Below are 24691 nucleotides of genomic sequence, written 5' to 3'. Positions count from 1 at the left end.
AGTACCATGGCTGCTTAATTGTACAGTAGTATTAGGCAAATAACTATGTCCAATATAAATGATAAATAATTAAATATATAAAATATTTTAGAAATATGTTCTTAGTATTCATGTTGACTTCATATTTCTGATTTAAAGACTTTAATTACTTTAATGATTTTATTAAACGATAGAAATGTCAAGTGTTGTAACATTAGGTAAAAACACTTTCCTTATGTCTTGAATACATGTAATAAATCCAAGTAATTTTAATTAATTAAGATTAATATAATTCCTAAACCTACCCATCACAGAAAACTTTCTGCATTTTTAGAGTTTCAAAAAACATCACTTAGTATTATTTATAGGCTGTTTTCCTCATGGGGAATAAAAAAAAAGTCCCCACAAGGATAAGGATTTTTTTGAATATTGCATTTTACATCTTGTCCCCAATAACGTAGGGTTTACCTGAACCACACACACAACATCATTGAATCATTATTTTCCTGCTGATCACCGTAAAGCTGCTTTGAAAACAATCTGTATTGCATAACACGCTATAAAAATAAAGGTGACCTGATACACACATTAACTGAATTAAATATTGACACATAGTCAGGGGTGCACATAACTTTTTTGGTCTGGTTCTCAAGGGAGTACCTGGAGATTTTGCTTGGTACTCACACTTTACACGACACATCCTAAAAGCTGTCCTAATCACTTTCCTCCTGACTGCTCTCCTCACTATCTTCTTTTCTCTCGTACATAGATGATGATAATGACTTTTTTTTTTTACTAACATTAATGACAGCAAAGGCTGCTGCCACTTTAAGAAGGAAAGCACGGACCAAATAACTGACACACATCCGGTTTCTTTCACAACACTTCACTTATGACATAACCGAGAGAATACTTGCCGAGACAGGTATTTTGACATAATTTTGTGTGTATGTTTCCTTTCAAACGCAAGTAAACGCGAAAGCGGAATTAATGCGGTGTTCGAGCGCTGTCTGACTCTCATCATGCATGCGTTTCGGGGGGCTGTGCGCACAGATTACAGTTCGCGAGTCACGATTTTTGCCTCTTCTTCCGCTTTTAAAGTCGTTTGAATGTGTTAATTGGCGATACAAAACACGTCCAAATTACAAACTTTCACTCTATGATGGTAAAATATAGCAGTTAATCCGCGAATCAAATGCGTGCCGAACCGTTGGACCTTATCCGTATGGATCACAGATTAACTGCGATCCGCTGCACACCTAATAATTAAAGAACACACATATTATGATGATTGCTATCTTACCAGAGATGGAGAAAAATCCTACTCCAATAAGTAAACGTATCCATGTGAACCGGTACTCAAAAGCGCTTCCCTCCATGTTTTCTGGTACGCATAGTTTATTTTTACCGCGCATGCGTACCTGCGTACCTCTTATGTGCACCCCTGCACATAGTAATATCTATCTATCTATCTAATATCCAACCCCCTGGAGCCGTGTGGGGTACGTTGATGGATGGAGACACTTTCTTGAGCTTCATACTCGTTGATCCCGCTCACTGCCATTATAAAGCTTAGACACGTCAGAATATTTATTAATATAACTCAGATTGTGTTCATCAGAAAGAAGAAAGTCATATACACCCCGGATGGCTTGAGGGTGAGTAGCCTAAAGCTTACATTTTTTAAAGTAAATTTTTTTCAAAGTCGGTGTATGACTATGCATATGTGAATGTTTTATAGCTAATATAAAATATATAAAAGTTACAGTAGTGGCCAAAAGTGATGTCTGGAGGGGATTGGTTAGTTCACCCAAAAATGAAAATTCTGTCATTTATTACTTACCCTCATGCCGTTCCACACCCGTAAAACCTTCGAAATCTTCGAAACACATATTAAGATATTTTACTTGAAATCCGATGTGAGGCATCCATGACCTCTCTCAAGGTCCATAAAGGTACTAAAACATTTAAATCAGTTTGTGTGAGTACAGTGGTTCAATATTAATATTATAAAGCGACGAGAATATTTTTGGTGCGCCAAAAAAAACCAAAATAATGACTTATTTAGTGATGGCCGATTTCAAAACACTGCTTCAGGAAGATTCGGAGCATAATGAATCAGTGTATCGAATCATGATTCAGATCGCGTGTCAAACTGCCAACGGCTGAAATCACGTGACTTCGGCGCTCCGAACAGCAGATTCGATACATTGATTCATTTGCTCCGAATCTTCCTGAAGACTTTTAAATATTAAACTATAACGCCAGTAGGTGGCAGCAAGTCACTGTTTTTGTGAGTGAGTCATCGAACGAAGCAAGTGGCTGTGAATGAATCATTGAATCATTGACTCTCACGATTCGTTCAAAGCGGTTCAAAGCCGCAGAATTGTTCGCGAAACGCAGATGTAGGCTATGTTGTAGTTCTGCTTTGGTTTTCGTTAGAACTATTATTTCATTGCAAAATAAAGTAAATAGGCTACTACTGTGTTTAAAATGTATGTTTTATTTTTTGACCTGTTGTATATTAATCTCACGTTCGCAGTCATGTGGATATTTGGGAACAATTGCATTCTTGCTCGTTACCAATATTACAAGAACTCACACAAGGTATGTTTTTGTATCGAATAAAGTTTGAGTCTTAAATCAATATCAATCCACTATCTGTGTCTATATTTGTTCTTCATGCGAGTAAGTGCTAAATCCCCACTTTCACAAAGGTGCATTGTCGAGAACGACAGTAATTTAGCGTGATTTAAGGCAGCAGAATCTGCACGCAATCTATCATATGCATGCTGCTTGTGTGGATAGAGTAGTTTTTGACTGCAAATGATGAGGTAATTTGATTAAATGTACTGGATTTACGACATTTTGGCATTTAGAAATATATGCTCGATTTTAATATTATTTTAAGGTAGAATTAAATGAACTACTCAGCATTTTGTTCACGTACCCACTTTTGTCACCTCACGTACCCTCAGGGGTACGCGTACCCCAGTTTGGGCTGCACTAGGCTACTGTATCTGAACACGTTTGTTTGGTAGTCGCTAAAACGCAAACGTATATTCTTCTCTCGTTTGTTTTGGTCCGAATTGCCTCTACACTGTATCACAACAAACTATAGCCGACCCTCGATGACGTAAGAGATGACAAATCTCAAGTTTGTCAATTACACATAGGACACAGCTGCGCGTGGGACCACAGCACATACGCGCGCCCTCGTCTGCATTATTTATTAGCGCATGCATCGCTCCATCTTATTCCAATGGGCTGCGGTGGGAGTCGAGCAGACGCTATTGAACCCCGATATCATGAGAGCTGGACCAGAGAAACCGAATCGACGTGGCTTACCAATACTGATGCTGAAATCCCCAACGGCTTGACTTATAAGAACCGCGTCGCTCGTGGAGAATGTAGCCATCTTATTAAAGACAATGCAAAACTATCAGGTATATGCTGTTTTTCTTGAAGTAATGTATGTAGCATATTTAAAAGTGAAAAAACATATAAATATTTATCAGATTTAAAAGTCTGTAGCTTTAAGGTGCTATGGTTTTATAGAGTAGCTTGCTAGGAAATTAAGTCAAAGTTTGTTTGGATTTCTCTTTTGAAATTTAAGTAGTTTGTTATGTTTGAAATATGATTGTCTCTTCCTCCACAGGTAGAGGTATGGAGGCCAGGTCTTGTGGAGACAGAGGCAGACGGATGGTTAATGCAGGAACTCAATGTGGGAAGCAGGTTTTGACTTCCAGCACCTGCAAAAACCATCAAAGAACATCCTGTGGCCATGAGGTTTGAGTCACTGCATACAAAACTGACAGCTATTTATGAAACATTAAATAATTCTTCAAACTTCAGGGTTTTGCCAATGTACAGAAAAAAACAGACCATGAGATTGTGAAGGAACAGCTGTGTCAATGTTTGAATAACATTGTCTGTTTTCCATTTGATATGGTGACTGCTTGTGTTTTACAGCAGATAAGTGACTCAAACTTGACAACACGCAAGGAGGGGACTGCTCATTCTGAGGGGGTTTCATCTAACGCTGCATCTCACCCAGGGGAGCCAATGGGGAAAAAATCCTCTTCACCTGATGTGGAGGATACGCTCTGAAACCCAGAGGAGCAATAAGGATTACAGGCTAAGAAATCATAAGCTGTAGAGAGAAATAGAGCTTCACAAGAGATGACATCTCATTAATGCTCGCTTCTAGAATATCACACTTTACTGAAGTTTTGTTGCTAAAATGGTGCATCTGATAATTAGCATGTCAAATATAGATTTTAGTCAACTGTAGCACTCTGATATCCTCACAGGAGTTACTGAGCAAAGCATATGTTAGTATTGTAGCATATACATATTGCAATTTTAATGCTAATGACACTGATTTTAAGAGAACAGGCTACTAAATACTTTGTCATGCTTAAATAAGTGTAAAAATTATAATTATGAATTATATTATGACCCTCTTAATATTGTAATGATTTTTTTGGTTATTCTGTTCTTGTAAATATGCATTTACTGGAATTTACTCAGTATTTGTTTATTTTATATTTACTAGTAATTCAGCAGTCTATTTTTTTATTTTAGAAATAAAGTTGCATTTTTTGCCTTTGAAGTCGAGAACAACAACAGACCCACTTTATTGGTTACAGGCATTTTATACGGCCAGCTAAACATGCTGTAAAATAAACACTAGATGGAGCTGTTTATTTTATATGAACAGACTATTGTTTTGGACATTCAGTGTAACATTAAAATGAAAAATAAGCTTTTTAAAATGTGAGACACATGGTTTTAAAGATCTTAAAGGGTTAGTTCACCCAAAAATGTAATTAATTACTCACCCTCATGTCGTTCTACACCCGTAAGACCTTCGTTCATCTTTGAAACACAAATTAATATATTGTTGATGAAATCTGATGGCAAGTATTGACAGCAAGATAATTAACACTTTCAGATGCCCAGAAAGCTACTAAAAACATATTTGAAACCGTTCATGTGAGTTCAGTGGTTCTATCTTAATATTATAAAGCAACAAGAGTACTTTTTGTGCGGCAAAAAAACTAAATAACGACTTTTCAACAATATCTATATGGGCCGATTTCAAAACACTGCTTTAGAGCTTTACGAATCGAATCAGTGAATCGGAGTGCCAAAGTCATGTGATTTCAGCAGTTTAGCCAGAGATTGTATATAATGGGGAGATAAGGGGTTCTGCATCTCTTACCATTGGAGAAAGCGTAACGGTTAACTTAATCACGTGCGGCACCTCTCAGCCTATCGTATTATGGCAGTGACATCAGTCACAACATTCCCTAGTCTGCCTTCTCTTAAAAAAATACATTTTTATCAGCTAAAATCTACATATAGTTCCCGACGAAAGTATTGTTTAGTGTAAAACATGCTGAAGATTGGCAAACAGGCTGTCGATTAATTAAATGATTAGCTATTTCCCCACAAAAGCTGTTTAATCAGCATAGTGAAGCCTCTCATCCATTCAGAAAACAGCCTGTGGTCTCCTTCCCTCTGTACCGCCAAGGGCGGGGCGTTAGCATTAGCCGTTACGCTTTTTTGGCTAAAGGTTGCAGGCTTGCCTTCCAGTGGCTTTGGTTTAGCCATTTGATAGGAGATTCGAATCACTAATTCGAAACAAAAGATTCATAAACCTCAGAAGCTGCATGAAGCAGTGTTTTGAAATCGGCCCATATAAATATTGTTCAAAAGTTGTTATTTTGGCGCACAAAAAGTATTCTTAATGCTTTATAATATTAAGATAGAACCACTGAACTCACAAACTTTACCTTTATGGAACTTGAGAGATGCAGTAACATCGCTGGCAATGGAGGCCTCACTGAGCCATCGGATTTCATCAACAATATCTTAATTTGTGTTCTGAAGATGAACGAAGGTCTTATTTTCAATGTTGGGTGAACTAACCCTTTAATTCTGCATCACCAAACTGATGATAAACATTGACAATCTAAAATAAGAAAGATCAGGGAGTTGTTTAAAAATTGTTAAAGGTGCCATAGAACATGTTTTTAAAAGATGTAATATAAGTCTAAGGTGTCCCCTGAATGTGTCTGTGAAGTTTCAGCTCAAAATACCCCATAGATTTTTTTTATAAATTTTTTTAACTGCCTATTTTGGGGCATCATTAAATATGCGCTGATTTAGGCTGCGGCCCCTTTAAATTCTCCTGCTCCCCGCCCCCGGAGCTCGCACTTGCCTTTAACAGCATAAACAAAGTTCACACAGCTAATATAACCCTCAAAATTGTTCTTTACAAAGTGTTCGTCATGCAGCATGTCTAATCGCATAAGTATGGTATTTATTTGGATGTTTACATTTGATTCTGAATTAGTTTGATAGTGTTCCATGGCTAAAGCTAACATTACACACTGCTGGAGAGATTTATAAATAATGAAGTTGTGTTTATGAATTATACAGACTGCAAGTGTTTAAAAAATGAAAATAACGACAGTCTTGTCTCCGTGGCGTGAATACAGTAAGAAATGATGGTAACTTTAACCACATTTAACAGTACATTAGCAACATGCTAACGCAACATTTAGAAAGATAATTTACAAATATCACTAAAAATATCATGATATCATGGATCATGTCAGTTATTATTGCTCCATCTGCCATTTTTCGCTGTTGTTCTTTGCTTGCTTACCTAGTCTGATGATTCATCTGTGCACATCCAGACGTTACTGGCTGCCCTTGTGTAATGCATAATGTTGGGAACATGGGCTGGCATATGCAAATATTGGGGGCGTACACCCCGACTGTTACGCAACAGTCGGTGTTATGTTGAGATTCGCCTGTTCTTCGGAGGACTTTTAAACTAATGAGATTTATATAAGAAGGAGGAAACAATGGAGTTTGAGACTCACTGTATGTCATTTCCATGTACTGAACTATGCCAAGATAAATTCAATTTTTTATTCTAGGCACCTTTAACTTGTAGCCTACCTAAACTATACATTAATGTCAAGTACAAAGAGCACTGTTGTTACACTAATTGGCATAGTCGTAATAGGGTTTTGTGCATGAACAGGTGAATTTAATTACCATATTAAATTCAAAATAATCATTATACTATCCATTATCGCATTAATTTCACTTTAAACACTTGAAATTCAATAGGTAAAATTTAAAATTCAAAACAATTAAAATAACAAATATAGAAATGCATGAAACATAATGTACTCAAAAACATATCTACACACACTGTGTACGTTCATCACCCTCGCACTCCAGGGACAGAGGCTGAAAAGTATGTACAGAAATCTGCTGCATGAAATTTGATGTAACTCTGCTATCCTGTATTGTCTCTGTCTGATACAAACAAACAAATAAGCAAGTTTTGTAGCAAATTTAATACTGATTTTGTGGAAAATTTGAATTACGTTGGGAAGTGTTTACAATCACATCTTTCTGGTTAGACATGATCTGTCTAGTTTTTTGACATGTAAAAGCTTGTGTGGATATTATAAGTCAAATTAAACAGGAGAACCTGCTGTTTCAGATGATACCTGTTATTTCATTTAACATCATTTAGCATTAGTGCAAATCAAACTAAATCAGACATTTTTTGCCTTTTAAATATATATATATATATATTTTTTTTTTCTTGCTATTGGTTTATTCCTCAATCATTTGGCTGGCACTGCCCACAGCCCTCACAATTTGCATACCAAACAGTTTACATAAAAAGGTTAACGTATATCACAGATTAAAATGTAATGGTTTTATCCAAATTTATGTTAAGATGTAAGTTAACATGTACATGTAGGCTACTAACATTATTTTTGTGGGGCAGTCGTGGCCTTATGTTTAGAGAGTCAGACTGGTAACCTGAAGGTTGCGGATTCAATTCTCAACACCAGCAGGAAACGACTCGGATCGAGCAAGGCACCTAACTAACCCCCAACCGCTGCCTGGCGCCACAGCAAAATGGCTGCCAACTGGGGTGTGTGTTCACTACTCACTGCTTTTAATTTGTGTGCACTAACTTGCATGGGTTTAAATCAAAGTCCCTTTAAGACAAGTCATTTCACTTCTTTGAAACACCTCTCGGGCATTCAAGTGCAGCTCCTGTCTTTTTGAATGGGGAACATCAAATACTCCAAAGCTGTTTGCCAAGCTTTTGATTAAATTTCATATTTGAAATCACCAATGAAATCTGACAACAACTGTATCATAAACTTTGTTTCTAAATGCTTGAATCATGACAAATTTAATTTTTCAGGCTGGATCAAGCTAATGCGCATGCGAAGTCCTAAATGCGCGCATCTGACTGTTTCTATAGGAACCGGAGCTTCTAACGGCCGCTGCAGTGATGCGATGACTTTACCAATCGGCGATTGGCTCTTATTTAGAAGGCGGGACTTATTCTGCCATATTGCGCGTTACACTTTCTCCCATTCAAAACAATACGATTGATGCGTCTTGTGTTATTCTACAGTCTTTGGTTAAATGCAGAGAACAAATTTAGAGTATGGGTTACCAAACTTGGCCTTCACATCATGTCACAGATGTGTTATTGTTCTTACAGGGGTCATATAATTGCACTTTTACAAGATGTTTAATAAGTCTCTAATGTCCCCAGATTGTGTATGTGAAGTTTTAGCTCAAAATACCCCACAGATCATTTTTTATAGCATGTTAAATTTGTCACTTTTTGAAGTTGAGCAAAAACACTCAGTTTTTGTGTGTCCCTTTAAATGCAAATGAGCCGCTGCTCCCAAGAAGAGGGCGGAGTTTCAAGAGCTCCTGTTAGCAGCTCCAATTACCTCACACAGATTCACTGAAAATGTCAGAATCTGTTCAAACTGGAGTTGGACAATGATGGAGAGACTCAAGATAAAGTGACAACAAGTAGAATGCAACAGAACGTTTCTAAGTTCCTACCAGCCATTTTTTGTAGTCCTTAAAAAGCGATTTCTTTAAAAGAAAATATCTCCCTTTGCTTTGAATTTTGAGCATTGTTGGTAAGTTAAAAAAGTGAAATCATAATCAACCACCCCTTTAAAGTCACTATAAAATAAATAATCGACAATTGCTATTTTTTATGGAATATTGCAGTGTTTATTATAAATGATTTAGGTGCACATCTTTTTTTTTTTTTTTTTTTATTAATGTGCTCATAATCTTTAATCAAAATATCTTTTTTTTAAGGTAGATATATCTTTTTAAATCTTCCCCTCCTTGAAATGGCATCTTTTCTCTAAAAACGTGTTTCTCTAAAAACGCGCATGAGCAGCACAACCTGTCAATCACATGAGATCACATGCAGCAATAGCAAACCACAATAATCCAATGAACCAATCAATTCCTTATGGACAAAATAAAGTCCCGCCCTTCTTGTTCGAAAAGCCGTTTCGGGGAAGAAAAGACTATCACAACCTCTATTTAATGAAGACTTTTATCAAAATAACTTCCACTTATTCTTGCAACGACTTCTCTTTTCTAATGACGTGTTTATTGGCGGAAAGGCGGGGCTATCGCAACCTCCGTTTCATGCTAACTTTAACATCAGACATTGTAAACAAACCTAAAAGGCTACCCATTTAATTTCTTACATTATTATAAAATGTGGAAAAATCGCCATTTAAGATAAATGCAATGTTCTCATAGCCTAGTTTGTATTGTCAATGAAGTGACCTGACTGACTCTGAGACCATGCGGAAAAGTCATATGAACGCCTCTCAGAGTCGAGCAGCAGCAGCAGCAGCGCGAGCTCAGAAGTAGCGACACAGGCAGCAGAAACGGACACGCGCAGTCCTCCTAGATGACAGACCTAACGTAAACATACCTTTTCTGTCTCTTTATCATCCTAACACACAGTCATTTTACTCTCTGGAAGCCTGGAGAAGAAGAATGACTGACGAAGGAATGTTAATCTCACCGTCGGCTCTCCAAGATCCCGGAGATGGAGCGAAAACTGAAGACATCAGTATGGATTGTACGGACGGGGAAGATGAATTGTGTTTGGAGGAGATTTTAACACTGTACAGTCAACCGATCAATGAGGAGCAAGCCTGGGCCGTGTGTTATCAGTGTTGCAGGTGGTTAACTCAAAAACAGAGGCGGAAAGAGACAGGTGTGAGTCCACCTGGACGGATTGCGGGTCCTGGAGATGTGAGGATCCGGAAGGACGGGACTGTTAAATTATATCAACAGAGCGGTCCAGGTAAGCATCGTGTTTACATGAGAAGTCAAAGTAAATGCGCAGTAAATGGCGCAGGATGAAGCCTGCTGAAGAGCAATGGCATTGAGATGCGTTATTTACAACGGCATTGCACTGACACCTCGCTAAATATATTATGATTAATGGAGGCCATTTTAATTTTTAGACAGATTTACCTGCACCTCAATTCTAACTGCTATTATTTTCTTTCGATAATTTAAATATAGGCCTATATTTGTATAGCTATATTATATTATATGCTTTGATTTGATTTGTTATCTCATTCATTGCAATACAAACCATTTACTCTGTAATACCGGTTATATAGTATCGGCCATCGTGCCATTGTAAACAATGGGGCCATGTGATGGATTCATCCATAAGCACCTTTAGGCATGAGGGCAACAAAAGGGACCTGCTCTTTGGCCTAGTGCTCGAGTGAAATGCATAATTACCATCACGATTCAACATTTAGGCGTATTGATATATTGTTCAGGATGGACAATTACAACAATGCTAATTATTATAAATGTAGAACATTTAATGTTGTAAATATAGCTACTTCTGATTTTATACTCACACTCATATTTAGGGCATTTAATGTTCTTAGTTAATAATATTTATCAATTGTAAATTAAAATATACAATCCTATTACCTTTAATTTTATTAATGTTATTGTGTAGTGCTTTGAAAATAGATAACTGGTTTCTATTTTTTCCCCCCAAAAGCATCATGATTTCATCGAAAAAACGATGATAAATTCGAGAGAGAGGGATCTCTCAGGCAGAACTGGTGTAATTAAATTCTCAGCCATTATCTCATTTGGGTTCCTTTGCCTGAGGCTTTTGGATTTGGCTTCTATTTCTGTTTCTCCTTTGGGAGTTAATCTGACTGCCGTTCATAAGTATAATTATTGGGATGAATGTCTCAATCCTTCCATCTCCCTAACCAGGATTTAGACGTGGGGTTCAGCAGTTATTTGAGCATTTTTGCTGTCTTATATGGCTGGTACCTTAATCTGAAATTCATTTTCCAAGAGACATTTCTAAATAAAGTAATATAAAATATAAGTCTCCTGCCTTAAGTATAGAAGTGTGTAGTGCCAAATGTCAAGCAAGTAATTACATCAGATGGTCCCTACCAGGCAGGAAAATCAATGCTTATGTAACATGACGGTCTGCTGAATTCTGCTCTCCTGGGGAAGTTTGCTGGCCTGGCAAATGTGGGTATGTTCAAATTACGCTGACTGACCAATGATATCAGACTGTGAACTTGCCAGTTTCAGTCATGATCTATCCCTGATGAATAGATCTGTCTCAAATTGAATAAAACAGTTTGTATTGGAGATGTGATTTGTAAAAAAAAAAAGAAAAGAAAAGGAAGTCTGTCTCCAAGCTCCAGGCAATTCTTTCTCTGATATTTGTCTCCTTTTTCTGTTTTCTCTGCTTGCTAAAGCTATAGATCACTTCATAGTTGCTACAAGCCTAGAAACAGGATGTATCCCAACTAGAAAAATGAAACTTGGAAGTGTAGATCTGAAGCTCCTGAGAAGCCTAACTCAAAGATATAGGTTAATCTGAGATAGATTAAGCTTTCACTCTCTGTCCTTACAAGGTGTTGTGATTTCATCAAAAGCATCAGAATATATTGCAGATTTGTCACAGATGGTTGTTAGTATTGTCTCTGAAATTATTAATATACAAACATTAACATTTTTAATGAACTGCTCTACTCCGCTCCTGAAAAATAAATAAATATTATATGTATTTAAATAAATATACAGTCATTTTTAGCTGGATGGGTCTTTTTTTTTGTCCCAATTTCCTCCTGAACACCCTTGTGAATAGTTTTCCATGTTAACCAGGTCACGATGTAAAGGAGGAATAATTTTCAGTGATCTCCTTTCATCTTTATAGAAAGATAATATTACAGTACTCGTCTGTTTTCATACAATGTAAATGTCATCTAAAGGACAAAAGAACCTCTTGAAAAATACCTTCTTCATGTCAGGATGGTGTATATTAGACGCTATGAGGTTTTAAATCCAGACTTCTTTGCACATTTTCAGTTATATTTGATTTTCAGTTGTTGAAAGTGGCCGTTGCATTGACACTGGGTTCATTCATTAGTGGCGGCAGTGAACTCTGGGTCTCAGCCAATCCCAGAGGAGGCTCTTTCTTTTAACACTGTAACATTATACCTCCAGTGCCACTAAAGGAAGAGACAGACATTATGATTCTAACCCCTTTGTAGAATATCTCGGGCTCAACTGGCACAAATTGCATCTCTGTCTGACTCCTATAGATTTTTGTTAAATATTTCATGTGAAGGTTGTCTGAGGTAAACCCCTGGGTCCCTTTCTGTAATATAGAAATGGGGGAGGGGGTTTGTCATGGTCAATTTCCCCTTCGATTAAGTTTATTCATGGTTGCAACCCATACTGCACAGTGCACACTTCTCTAGAAAGATGCTGGCCTTAGCAAGCACCATTAATAAACAGCATCTTTATTATTATTATTGTGTAATTGTATTCTGTAAGTATTAAACTTGAGTGCATATTTGCATAATTTTGTCCTTCAGAAATGAATTGTGAATGTTACCTCAAATCATGCAGTGTCCTATTTATTAGTGTTGTCAAAAGTACCGACCGCGATACTAAGTCGGCACTGAAATTTTAAAAATTTGATGTTTTAAGCGCTGTTGAGCGGATTCGTAAACATCTCTGATTGGCCTTTGTGTTCACACGCTTATCAGATATGTTTGTGATTGGCTAATTTGACACACATGGGAGAGTTTGAACGCACACGGAAGTGTTTGAATTTGAAAGAGTTTTGAAAGCAGGATTGGGAACGTTTGAAAGCAGGCATCGATCAGCGGACCGATCTGCTCATAGACGCCTGTTTTCAAATGCTCCCGTGTGTATCTGTGTAAGCGCTTGGTGAAGAGCGTCATTGGGTCTCATTCATGAAACTCGAGCAGAACAAATTTTTGTGTAAATCGTGTGTAATTAAAATGTTCGTATTTTCCAAATGTTAGTTGGTACAAAAAAAATCTACACCTGCTCCCAGCCACGAGTAAATAGTGCGTTTAACATCTGAACGTTTTGCTCATTAATAAGGCTGCATTTTAATTCACCTTAATCGGGTACATATTTACGCAGAATTTTGAAAAAATTGTAATGTATAATGTAGATATGCTCAATGATGATGGTGGTCCTCCTCCAGTTTAAATACGATTTTTTTCGAAGTGAACTAATTCGTTTTTTGCAGTCAAGTTTCATGTCAAGTTTCACTTCTGGGACTGTTCGATTAACAGATGAATCTGTAATATGCTGCCAAGCTTCCTTTATTTTAGGACCTGATACGCCACTATGTACGCTTGAAAATAAAATGTGGCATTTTGAATGAACTTCTGATAATAAAACTTCAATTTCTGCATCTGAGAAATTTTTCTTTTTCATTCTCTTTTGAGAAGACATGTTGAAATCCTTCGTTTGGTGTCATAATAGGATGCCCATATATAGTTGTCAGTCGGATTTAATGGGCGGGATTTATGGTAATTGAGAATGTGCGTGCACGCGCGTCCCATTTACGACTGACTGGAATTCATTAACGCACACACACATTTCACTATCACATCTGACGTTTACGAAGTATTTGTGAATCAGGAGAAGAGTTTTCGGGAAGATCTCTTTACGCGCAAATCACTGACATATTTACGAATGTTTCATGAATGAGACCCATTGTCTTTTTACAGCATGTTTTTGAAGCGTTGATCATTGTAGCCAATCACAGACGCGTGAGTGCGTGAACACATTGGCCAATCAGAGGCGTTTACGAATCCGCTCAGCAGCGCTCAAAACGTCACGTTTTTAAAATTTCAGTACCGACTTGGTATTGAGGTCGATACTTTTGACAACACTCGTTACTTTTCTGATTTTTGGCTGGTGGATCTATTACCCATCTAGCAATTCCTTGCACACCTTGGCAATACAATAGAGTGCAACAGTCGGGTTCCGGAAGTAAAATTCCTGTTTATTTTCTTAATAGGGGAGCTGATTTTTAACGATAACTTCTAAACCTTTAAAGACAGTCCTACTGTGAGCTATTAGGTTTTCAATCGATTATGTGTGTGTGTTAAAGCCATAAGCCTGCATTATTTCAGCTTATTTTTTAAAGCAATCATGTTCAACAGTGCAATACCTGGTGGAAAAACTACATTACCCATGATTCTGCAGAGAATCTCCACCAATCAGAGAATCAAAACAAACAATTTGCACCAAAAGAACCCTTTAATGCCCGCCCAGTTTGCTCTCAAACTACTATGTATTTTGCTATAAATGTAAAATAAAATGTTTTTAAGTATATAATTACCTAACAGTACAGTATAATATTGTCAAGTTCATTGATAAAGAGAAAATTGTAATGTACATGCAATGTGAATATTTTGAGTCATGTGATTTAAAAAAAGATTAGTCTAATATTATATATTTGATTTGTTTCTCTTTCTTTTTCTTTTCCCCATTACAGATAAACACATACCACGCAGTTCATCAATAGAGGTGAGTCATCTTGTTCGCTTTTGTTGAGGTGTCAGACTGGTTTTTGACTTTTGACTAAAATGAGTCATTCTCTTGCTATATTTGGTAAAGGGCATCAGCTTGACAAACCATCCTGAGAAAAAATCTAGTTTTCGTCTCCGTATGTTTGGTTTCTGAAGGTTTCTAGGTGCAGTGTTTTTTTTGCTGACTCTGGTGGTGCTGACCGTGGTGTGGATGTTTGCCAGCTAGATTTAGGTGCGAGTTGTTTTCAGGAGTATTTGTGTCTGTGGCAACCTCATTGTCTTGATAGTATTCATTAGCTGTTTGTTCTTTGTTGGCGTGACAACTATGTGGATCTCAGCCTGCCTCAAAGATTCCCAAAAGCTCCCTGCCACTCTGGGAAGTAGCCAAAGCATTGCTGTAATCCATTCGGAAATAGTTTTCCCATGCTTTTCAGCACCAAGAGATCTCCTGCTGTCCGACTCGGAACAGAACACAACGTTTTTACGGCCTTTTCTATTTAGTAAACAAGACGGTGCCATGCAAATAGGACTGTGTGTTATGCTAAAAATGTTGAAGTAAGATTTGTTGGCTAAATGTGATAGATTTTAAAATGCCCTCAGAGTTAACAGATGGGTCCACAGAGGGGATGCGCACATGGAAGCATGCGCCCACACAGCCACTCTCGCACAGACTCCCAAACAAAAAGAACACATGCGGCCATGCATGTATTCTGAGCCTTTTCTGAACGAGATTATCAACAGAGCACTAGGCTGTAGACTCGTGACTGTGAATGGGAGGATATTCAAAGAGCAGAACAGCAGGGCCCTGCCCTCTCTGCACACAAATGCTATCTTTTTTCCGATTGAATCGATAAAACGTTTTGTAAATAGATAGGCCGTGTGACAACTTTCAATATGTAAGATCAGCCATGCATAATGAAAATTAAGCCATCATTTATTCACCCTCACATTGTTCAAAATTGTGTGACTTTCTTTCTTATGTTTAACACAAAAGGAGAAATTTTGAATAACGTACTGATCGCTCTTTTCCATGCAATTGTTGGAGATTTTAAGCTTCGAAAAGGAAAAAAGGTGTAGGGCTAAAAATAAAAGTTTGTGTTTACGTAATATATATGTGTGTGTTATGTGTATAATAATTATGTATATATATAAATACACACACATACAGGTATAAAGTTTAGAAATATATGCATGTATTATAAATGTATATATATATTTTATATTACATATAAACATAAATATTTTATATATAAATATAACATTTTTCTTAAATATATACATGAATGTGTGTGTATTTATATATACATAATTATTATACACAGAACACACACATATATATTACGTAAACACAGACTTTTATTTTGCAAACGATTAATCGCGATTAATCGTTGCAGCCCTAAAAAGGTCTACTGATTCGTACGATATTGTTGTGAGTGGACCAGATCAAAATACTGATAATCTTTATAATATCTGCCCTATAGCTCTTTGTGGAGAGGAGTAGCATTTTTGTTATTGTTAACTAAAACTATTAAAGATTATTTTTATTTATTGAAAAGAAGCTGAAATAAAATAAAATATAAATATCAGGTAAAAAAAAAAACTTAAAAACATAATGAAAAATGTTACTTTTGCAACTAACTGAAATAAAATGAGTTTAAGTTGAAGTACTAAAATTACTAAAAATAAATGGAAATTAATAAATATAAATTAAAGCTAAATAGAAACATAGAAAAACGAATAAAAATGAAAAAGTACATAATGTAAATTAAAAATAGAAAAATAAAAGCTAATTCCAAGTATTAGTAAATGTACTACATTATTAATACTTAAATAACACTGCTTTGAATGGCTTAATATAATTCTGTTATATATTACAGTATAATTAAATATTATATTATATTATATTATATTATTTGATATAATTTAGTATAATTCCAGGTAATTAGCTCCATTACAGAAGGTTAATTGACTTTTTATCTCAAAATTCTGGCCTTTTTTCTAGAATTGCGATATATACAAACTAGCAATTGCGAGCTGTAAAGTAATGTGAGATATTAAAAAAAAGAATATAATAGAAAAAGTCAGAATATTGAGTTTATATCTCAGAATTGGACTTTCCTACTCGCAATTGCATATTTATTTCTCACAATTCAAAGGAAAAAAGTCACAATTGCAGGATATAAACTCACAATTGTGAGAGATAAACTTGAAAGTCCAACTCTGAGAACAAATGTCAGCTCACAATTCTGACATTTTCTCGCAATTGTGAGTGTGTGAGCGTGTGTCTCAGAATTGCAATATATAAACTCACAATTGTGAGTTATAAAGTCAGAACTGTGAGTTTATATCCCACAATTCTGACTTTATAACTCGTAATTGCAAGTTTATATCTTGAAATTCTGAGGGGGGAAAAAGTCAGAATTGCAAGATAATAAGTCACACTTACCTTTTTTATTTGTGGTGGTGGAAACAAGCTTCCATAATTATCAGTGGATAACAACTATTTCAGTATTTTGTATGTCTTCAGAAGACTTTTATAGTGGTACTTCCTTTTTTTAAGCTTAAAAGCTTCAGTTCTCCATTGTAATTGCATGGAAAAGGGCAACAAACAAAATATCTGATTTTGTCCACAGAAAAAAAGAAAGTCATACATTTTTGGAATGACACGAGGGTGAATAAATGATGACAGACTTTGTTTATACATAATGTTTCATGTGTACACACTGTGAGATCAGAGCTTTGAGCTAAGGCGTTCTCCTCTTCATAAAGCCTACCCTGTCTGAGGGCAGTAATGAGAGGGTGTGTGTGTGCTCTGTTCAGCATGACTGCACCTCTCTCTCAGCGATCATGTGATGTTGCAGCATGTTTAAGACCTCGCCCTCAAGTTGAGCGGTGCCTCTACATTGAAAAAAGTATTAGTAATCTGCTGCTCGCCACAGACACGCCACATACACAGGCCCCTCTGGCTGTGTCTCAAAACCCATGGTTGCTGCCCAACTGCCCTGTCCGTCAGCGACTTAACCGTAGTGTTTTTGCATGAAAGTGTCTCCTAAGGAGTCTGGTTTCAGACAGGCCACCTAAGGCATCATGTCACCCCTAATGGTCTAGAACAGATGAAAAATATTTAAGTATTTGATTGCACTGCTTGTTTCTTAGTAAAAGAGTCTAATGCCTAATTTAAAACACGTCAAGTTCTTAGAAATTTAATTTTTGTTTTCATGTTTGTTTCATGTGGTTTTGAATTATTTGTATGCCATTTTCAGGAAAAATGTAAATTTAATGACTAAAATATGTGGTCGAACACGTTTTTAAATATACCTCTTTTTTTTTTTTACAATTATTATTAATTATTAATTCATAAATATCACAACATTTTTAGGGAGTCACAACACATGACATTGTACAACTTGAATAAACTCAGAAACTCAGTCACAAAAAGGTCAAATCATTTTAAGAGACTTGTTGCCTCTTAGAGTTGCACAGTTTTAAGGGTTGCTGTAATATTATTTCATAAGAAATTATAATTAAATATGATTATTTCTAAACTATCAAACTACTCAGTAAGGTTTTCTTTTTAGGAATTTAATTCCTTTAATTAGGCTTTTGTCTTCATTAGGACTGTTGTATCACCCTGATATTTTTGATTTTGTCAAAAAATATCTAAATTAATTTTAATATAAAAAAAGAAAAACATCATAAAATAGGTGTATTTAACTCTTTTATGTACACTACCGCTCAAAAGTTTGGTATCGGGAAGATTTTTAATGTTTTTAAAAGAGGTTTTGTCTGCTCACCAAGGCTTACTTTATTTAATTAAAAATACAGTAAAAACCGTAATATTGTGAAAAATTATTACAATTTAAAATAACTGTTTTCTATTTGAATATATTTGACAAAGTAATTTATTCTCGTGTTGGCAAAGCTGAATTTTCAGCATCATTACTCCAGTCTTCAGTGTCACATGATCCTTCAGAAATCATTCTAATATGATGATTAGTTCCTCAAGAAATATTTGTTATTATTATCAATGTTGAAAACAGTTGTGTACTTTTTTTTCAGGATTCCTTGATGAATAGAAAGTTCAAAAGAACAGCATTTATCTGAAATACAAAGCTTCTGTAGCATTATACACTACCGTTCAAAAGTTTGGGGTCAGTAAGAATTTTTTTTTTTTTTTTTTGAAAAGGAAATTAAAGAAATGAATACTTTTATTCAGCAAGGATGCATTAAATCAATCAAAAGTGGCAGTAAAGACATTTAAAATGTAACAACAGATTATATTTCAGATAAACACTTTCTATTCATCAAAGAATCCTGAAAAAAAAATTTACACAAATATTTTGTACAATTGTAAACAATAAATGTTTCTTGAGCAGCAGATCAGCATATTAGAATGATTTCTGAAGGATCATGTGACACTGAAGACTGGATTAACGATGCTGAAAATTCAGCTTTGCCAACACAAGAATAAATTACATTTTAAAATATTTTCAAATAGAAAACAGTCATTTTAAATTTTTATAATATTTCCCATTAATGATTTTACTGTATTTTTAATTAAGTAAATGCACCCTTGGTGAGCAGACGAAACTTCTTTTAAAAACATTAAAAATCTTACCGATCCCAAACTTTTGCGGTAGTGTATGTATTATGTATTTTTAATTTATTGAATTAATGGATTAGACAAAGGGATAAGATTAAGTATTATTTATTTACAATCATTGTATTTATTCATATTTTGAATTAATTTTATTTTTATTTTTATTAGCTTTCATTTTACTTTGTTTTAGTCATTTTGTTGTGCTTTTGTCATTTTTATTAGTTATTTTTTTAAATATTTCTGTTTAGCTTTAATTTTTTTTATTTCAGTGTTAGTAATTTTAATACTTCAATTTCAGTTAATGATATATTTTTAATAATTTTGGTTTTAGTTGACAACAACACTGGCCTTGTGTCATTGACCCAGATATCATAGGCAGTGAAGGTCACATCTGTTCTGCCTTCAGATGAAGGCATCTTGGTAGGCAGGATGTTATACAACATTTTTTCAGCTTTAGACAGCCATAATCTGTCTCTCAAAATAACCTCTAAGATATTTGTCATTACTTATCAATACTGAATCATATCGATCCATGCTCAAATTGGTGTTGATTTTTGGAAGTGCTCTTGGTTGGGCTTCATCCGGCCCACTCTGGCCTTTGGCAGTTCTCCGGACAGATAGAGGCGAGCTGACCCAGTTTTTCCCATTTAACTCAGTACTATTGGCAGGACTCAATTGCTTTATAAATAGGGGAATAGTAATCACATTTAGATGCCTTGGCTTCTCACCAGGGTCCTTCAGCTAAAAACAAACCCACTCCATCAAAATCAGACTGGGTTTCTAAGTGCTTCCATTCACTCATGTGCATCGGCCAACTGATCATTAAGGCTTTTATGATCTACATGATCTGAAAGACACTGTCCATTTTGACGATAGGTATCTTGGCAGCTTATTGAAAACTCACCGTGATCACCGTGTTTCGTCCCCCAAGGAGGCGCACAGACAAAGAGGATTAGATCCAAGATCCAGTTCAGTGGTTAAAGTGGGATTATCGGACCTCTTAATGAGAGTTTCTTCAAGCTATAGGTCGTACTACCTGTCTGTGGTTCTGGTCTTGAGGGAGAGGCTGCTGTTAGACAGGCTTTGGATGAGGAGTAGGAATGTTGATGGTCTGTAAAACACCTGTTGAGATAGTAAATTCCCAGTACAACTTCCCCTTTAGTGACTGAGATTTGTTTTTTAACAATCCACCTCTAAAATACCCCTCATCTCACTTTCGCTTTTTCTTTTTTTTTCTTTGGGGTTGGGGAACTTGTTTGTTAGCTGTGAGCTTGAAGCTCTCATGGTTTAATCCCCCGAGGTTTTCTTTATCATTGCACAAAGCCTGTTTCTTTCACCTCGCTGCATAACTTTCCTTCCTCAGCTGACTGTGTGAGTGTGTTTGTGTGTAATGATGAGGTAGAATGTGTAAGTACTTTGGCCCGGTCACACACAGCCTTGACGCACAACGTTAATTTTCCCCATTCGCATTTGGTGCCAATTTACGCACAACCATCACTTTTTTAGCCACGTAATAAGCTTCAAAAAAACAAGTTGTTCTCTTATTCAACATATTGTCTTCGATAACACTTTATTCTGATAGTCCACTTAAGACATCTTACTAACTAATAAGTAGCTTTGCAACTATGTGTCAACTACCAGTCATTAGGGTATTCGTAGACTGTTTGTCTAATATCTGTTAACACTTTATTTTGATGGACCCCAACATATATTCTACTGACTAGAAGTTAGTTTGCAAGTACGTCAAATTATTTTACTAACCCTATACTTATACTGTAATGAGAGTTAGCTGCAAATTAATGAGAGGTAGTTGACATGTAGTTACAAAGGTTTGTAACCAGATTATCTATAATTCAGCTGGTTTATACAGTTTAAGAACAAACTTTGATCTCTAGCCAGACATACATTTTACATTATACATAATTGTCTGATCTATTATTATTTGATATAGTCTTGATTATTTAAGGGAATTTATGAGGGTATTTTAAGTCAATATTGAAATGCACATTTTTGTATATATTTATTTCTGAGGTAGTGTGTTTATTGTGGTTTAATTACAACGAATAAAAGAAAATAAAGGAATTAACCACTGTAGTCATGAAGTAAACCATTATAAAATTCAAGTTAAAGTCACAGTGTGCTTTTTATTTTTATTATTTTACTGTATGGCAATGATGATAATAATTAATAATGATTCATTTTAATATTTATTTTTTAAAATTGTAGTACTTTAAATATTAAATGTGATATAATTTGTATTTTATAATATAATATTGTAATTATTATAATATTTAAAATTATTATAATACATTTTGTTTCCAAATTCAGTGTTTAATAATTTCACAGTTGCAGATTTTTAAAGGGTTAGTTCACCCCACTCACCCTCATGTCGTTCCAAACCAGTAAGACCTTCGTTCATCTTCAGAGAAAAAATTAAGATATTCTTGATGAAATCAGAGAGGTATCTGAACCACACATAGGCAGCAACATCATTGCACCTTTTAAAGTCCAGAAAAGTATTAAAGGTGCCCTAGAATTAGAATTTATCTTGGCATAGTTAAATAACAAGAGTTCAGTACATGGAAATTACATACAGTGAGTCTCAATCTCCATTGTTTCCTCCTTCTTATGTAAATCTCATTTGTTTAACCCTCTGGCCTTCTTCGGTCATTTCTGACCGAAAGATTTTATATTTTGAATTGTTAAAAATCGTAGCTTTGTCGGAATGAGATGACACTTGGTGACTTTTGTAGCATTACCAATATGAACACACAAAAAAATCAAGGACATGATTCGGACATGTTAAGGCATCGTAAAAAAAATAGTCACACTTACCTTCTTTTCGGTCAAAAATGACCGACATAGGAAATGAATGGGAAATACGAAAAAATACAACAACTCAGAGAATCTTTTGTTGGTACAAACTACAAATCAGACACTGTGCAGAAACAAAGTGTGCAGCACTGAAGGGGGGACACTCTGAAATGCCAAGAGTGCAAAATAGACACAACCACCCCCCCCCCCACCACCCTCCCCCCACACACATATATATGAACCAGCACGACTATAAGACAGAGCAAGTTTATGCAAATGTGTGAAATAAAAGCAAAAATTCAGCCACAAAGCAGTAAAAAATGAACTGCAAGAAAGGGGTTACACTCTAAAACACCAAGAGTACAAAATAGAAACACCCACTCACTTACACACATTCACAGACAAACACACACACAACACACCATTATACACATACAAATGAACCAGTGTGGCTGTAATAGTATGGTAAAATTGAGCCAAAACTCAAATAAGAGGATGAAATCAGATCAAACACAGATTTTTTAAGCTGTTATAAAACACACCTGTTCATTTTTGTTATTTTTTATTGAATTTTGATGTTACGTGTAACAAAATGGCGCCCTCTATGTTCAGGTTTGACTGTAGTAAAATTAATGCAAAAACCGATGCTTCAAATCAACATAAAAAAATAAATAAAAATCTAAACCTTGACAAAAAGTAGTCTTTGAGAATGTCTAAGTTTAAATCCATATCCAAAACTTAATAAAAATAAGTGTTTGTGTCCAAAAACCACTAGAGAATTTTATATAGAGCTCTATGGGAATCTAGTGGTTACGACATGGCATTGCATAAGTTTTTCTTTTTTTACTCTCACCAAATGGCACTAATCTACCTTCAAAAAAATTATTTTAAATGCCTTGTCTCTGTTTTAACATGGAATACTGCTTTAATTGAAAAATAATTTAAAAATATGTTAAAAAAAAATTCTATTATTTTCAATGGGGAAAAATAGTTAATAAAAATTGTATAAATATTGCATAGTATCATAAAATACCCTCAAAATTTTATATAATAATCAAAAAATATTATAGAACAAGAATATATTACATTGGTTTTCCTGAGGAACAAAAAAGTTACTTTCCAAGGCTTCGGTCACTTTTGACCGTAAAGAAGGTAAGTGTGACACCTAAACGAAGAGGGCCAGAGGGTTAAAAGACCTCCGAGGAACAGGCGAATCTCAACATAACACCGACTGTTACGTAACAGTCGGGATCATTAATATGTATGCCCCCAATATTTGCATATGCCAGCCCATGTTCAAGCATTAGACATGGGCAGCCAGTATTAAAATCTGGATCTGTGCACAGCTAAATCATCAGACTAGGTAAGCAAGCAAGAACAATAGCGAAAAATGGCAGATGGAGCAATAATAACTGACATGATCCATGATATCATGATATTTTTAGTGATATTTGTAAATTCTTTCTAAATGTTTCGTTAGCATGTTGCTAATGTACTGTTAAATGTGGTTAAAGTTACCATCGTTTCTTACTGTATTCACGGAGACAAGAGCCGTCGCTATTTTCATTTTTAAACACATGCACTTGCATATAAAATTCTTTATAATTCTCTCCAACAGTGTGTAATGTTAGCTTTAGCCATGGAGCACTATCAAACTTATTCAGAATCAAATGTAAACATCCAAATAAATACCATACTTACGCGATTAGACATGTTGCATGACGAACACTTTGTAAAGATCCATTTTGAGGATTATATTAGCTGTGTGAACTTTGTTTATGCTGTTTAAGGCAAGCGCGAGCTCCATGGGCGGGGAGCGTGAGCATTTAAAGGGGCCGCAGCCTAAATCGGCTCATATTTAATGATGCCCCAAAATAGGCATTTAAAAAAATCGATGGGATATTTTGAGCTGAAACTTCACAGACACATTCAGGGGACACCTTAAACTTATATTACATCTTTTAAAAAGACATTCTATGGCACCTTTTAAAGACCTTTTTAAAATAGTCCATGTGACTTCAATGGTTAAACCTTAATGTTATGAAGCTATGAGAATACTTTTTGTGCACAAAAACAAAATAATATAATAAATAACACTGTGCAGAGCTTCCATGTTTACGTCCAAATGCTAGGTCAGTATTGGCCAACACTGTACACGTGAGCAGCACGACGCATGAGTGTGATGCTGACGCAGGAGCTGGCCAATAATGAAGCACCACACAGCGGTCACTACGTCAACTGTGTAGGAGACTGAAATGGAAGAGAAAAATTTGTTGAATAAAGAATTTTTTTTTTGCCCACAAAACGTATTCTTGTCGCTTCATAAAATTAAGGTTGAACCACTATAGTCACATGGACTATTTTAGTGATGTCTTTACTACCTTTCTGGTCCTCAAAGGGTGGGTATTCAGAAACCCTCAGATTTCATCAAAAATATCTTAATTTGTGTTCCAAAGATGAACGAAGGTCTTACTGGTGTGGAATGACATGAGGGTGAGTACTTAATGACAGAAAATTAATTTTTGGGTGAACTAAC

At 35.5% G+C, this 24691-nt stretch overlaps 2 protein-coding genes across 8 annotated transcripts in view; both read left to right on the top strand.

Annotated features, from left to right (window-relative positions):
* Positions 1–3186: 3186 nt before the first annotated feature.
* si:ch211-215i13.3 (brain and acute leukemia cytoplasmic protein) lies at positions 3187–4756 on the top strand. 2 transcript variants are annotated; one of them, XM_067361712.1, is made up of 3 exons: positions 3187–3425; positions 3638–3768; positions 3955–4756. In XM_067361712.1, exons 1-3 carry the CDS (start codon positions 3242–3244, stop codon positions 4087–4089), a joined length of 450 nt encoding a protein of 149 aa, XP_067217813.1. In that variant the 5' UTR covers positions 3187–3241; the 3' UTR covers positions 4090–4756. The 2 variants fall into 2 exon arrangements, with proteins under 2 accessions (XP_067217813.1, XP_067217812.1); XM_067361711.1 differs by having other exon boundaries at positions 3952–4756.
* A 4991-nt stretch (positions 4757–9747) lies between these two features.
* spire1a (spire-type actin nucleation factor 1a) overlaps positions 9748–24691 on the top strand; it is a 55783-nt gene continuing 40839 nt past the window's right edge. For all 6 annotated transcript variants that reach the window (XM_067412069.1, XM_067412067.1, XM_067412064.1 and 3 more), the window contains exons 1-2: positions 9748–10180; positions 14708–14739. In XM_067412069.1, coding sequence (XP_067268170.1) covers positions 9868–10180; positions 14708–14739 — 345 coding nt within the window. In that variant the 5' untranslated portion in view covers positions 9748–9867. The remainder of the gene's footprint in view (positions 10181–14707; positions 14740–24691) is intronic.

This window comes from Chanodichthys erythropterus, chromosome 15 (genome assembly GCF_024489055.1).
Source record: "Chanodichthys erythropterus isolate Z2021 chromosome 15, ASM2448905v1, whole genome shotgun sequence".
NCBI lineage: Eukaryota > Metazoa > Chordata > Actinopteri > Cypriniformes > Xenocyprididae > Chanodichthys > Chanodichthys erythropterus.
The sequence above is the reverse complement of the archived record's forward strand: the minus strand, read 5'-3'. Positions and strand labels throughout refer to the sequence as shown.

Bases quoted from the DNA above. Each gene is read 5' to 3' on its own strand.
- si:ch211-215i13.3 (XM_067361711.1), top strand. From the start codon at position 3,242: ATGGGCTGCGGTGGGAGTCGAGCAGACGCTATTGAACCCCGATATCAT. The intron at 3,426-3,637 runs GTATATGCTGTT...CTTCCTCCACAG, and splicing joins AGACAATGCAAAACTATCAG to GTAGAGGTATGGAGGCCAGG. The intron at 3,769-3,951 runs GTTTGAGTCACT...TGTGTTTTACAG, and splicing joins GAACATCCTGTGGCCATGAG to CAGATAAGTGACTCAAACTT.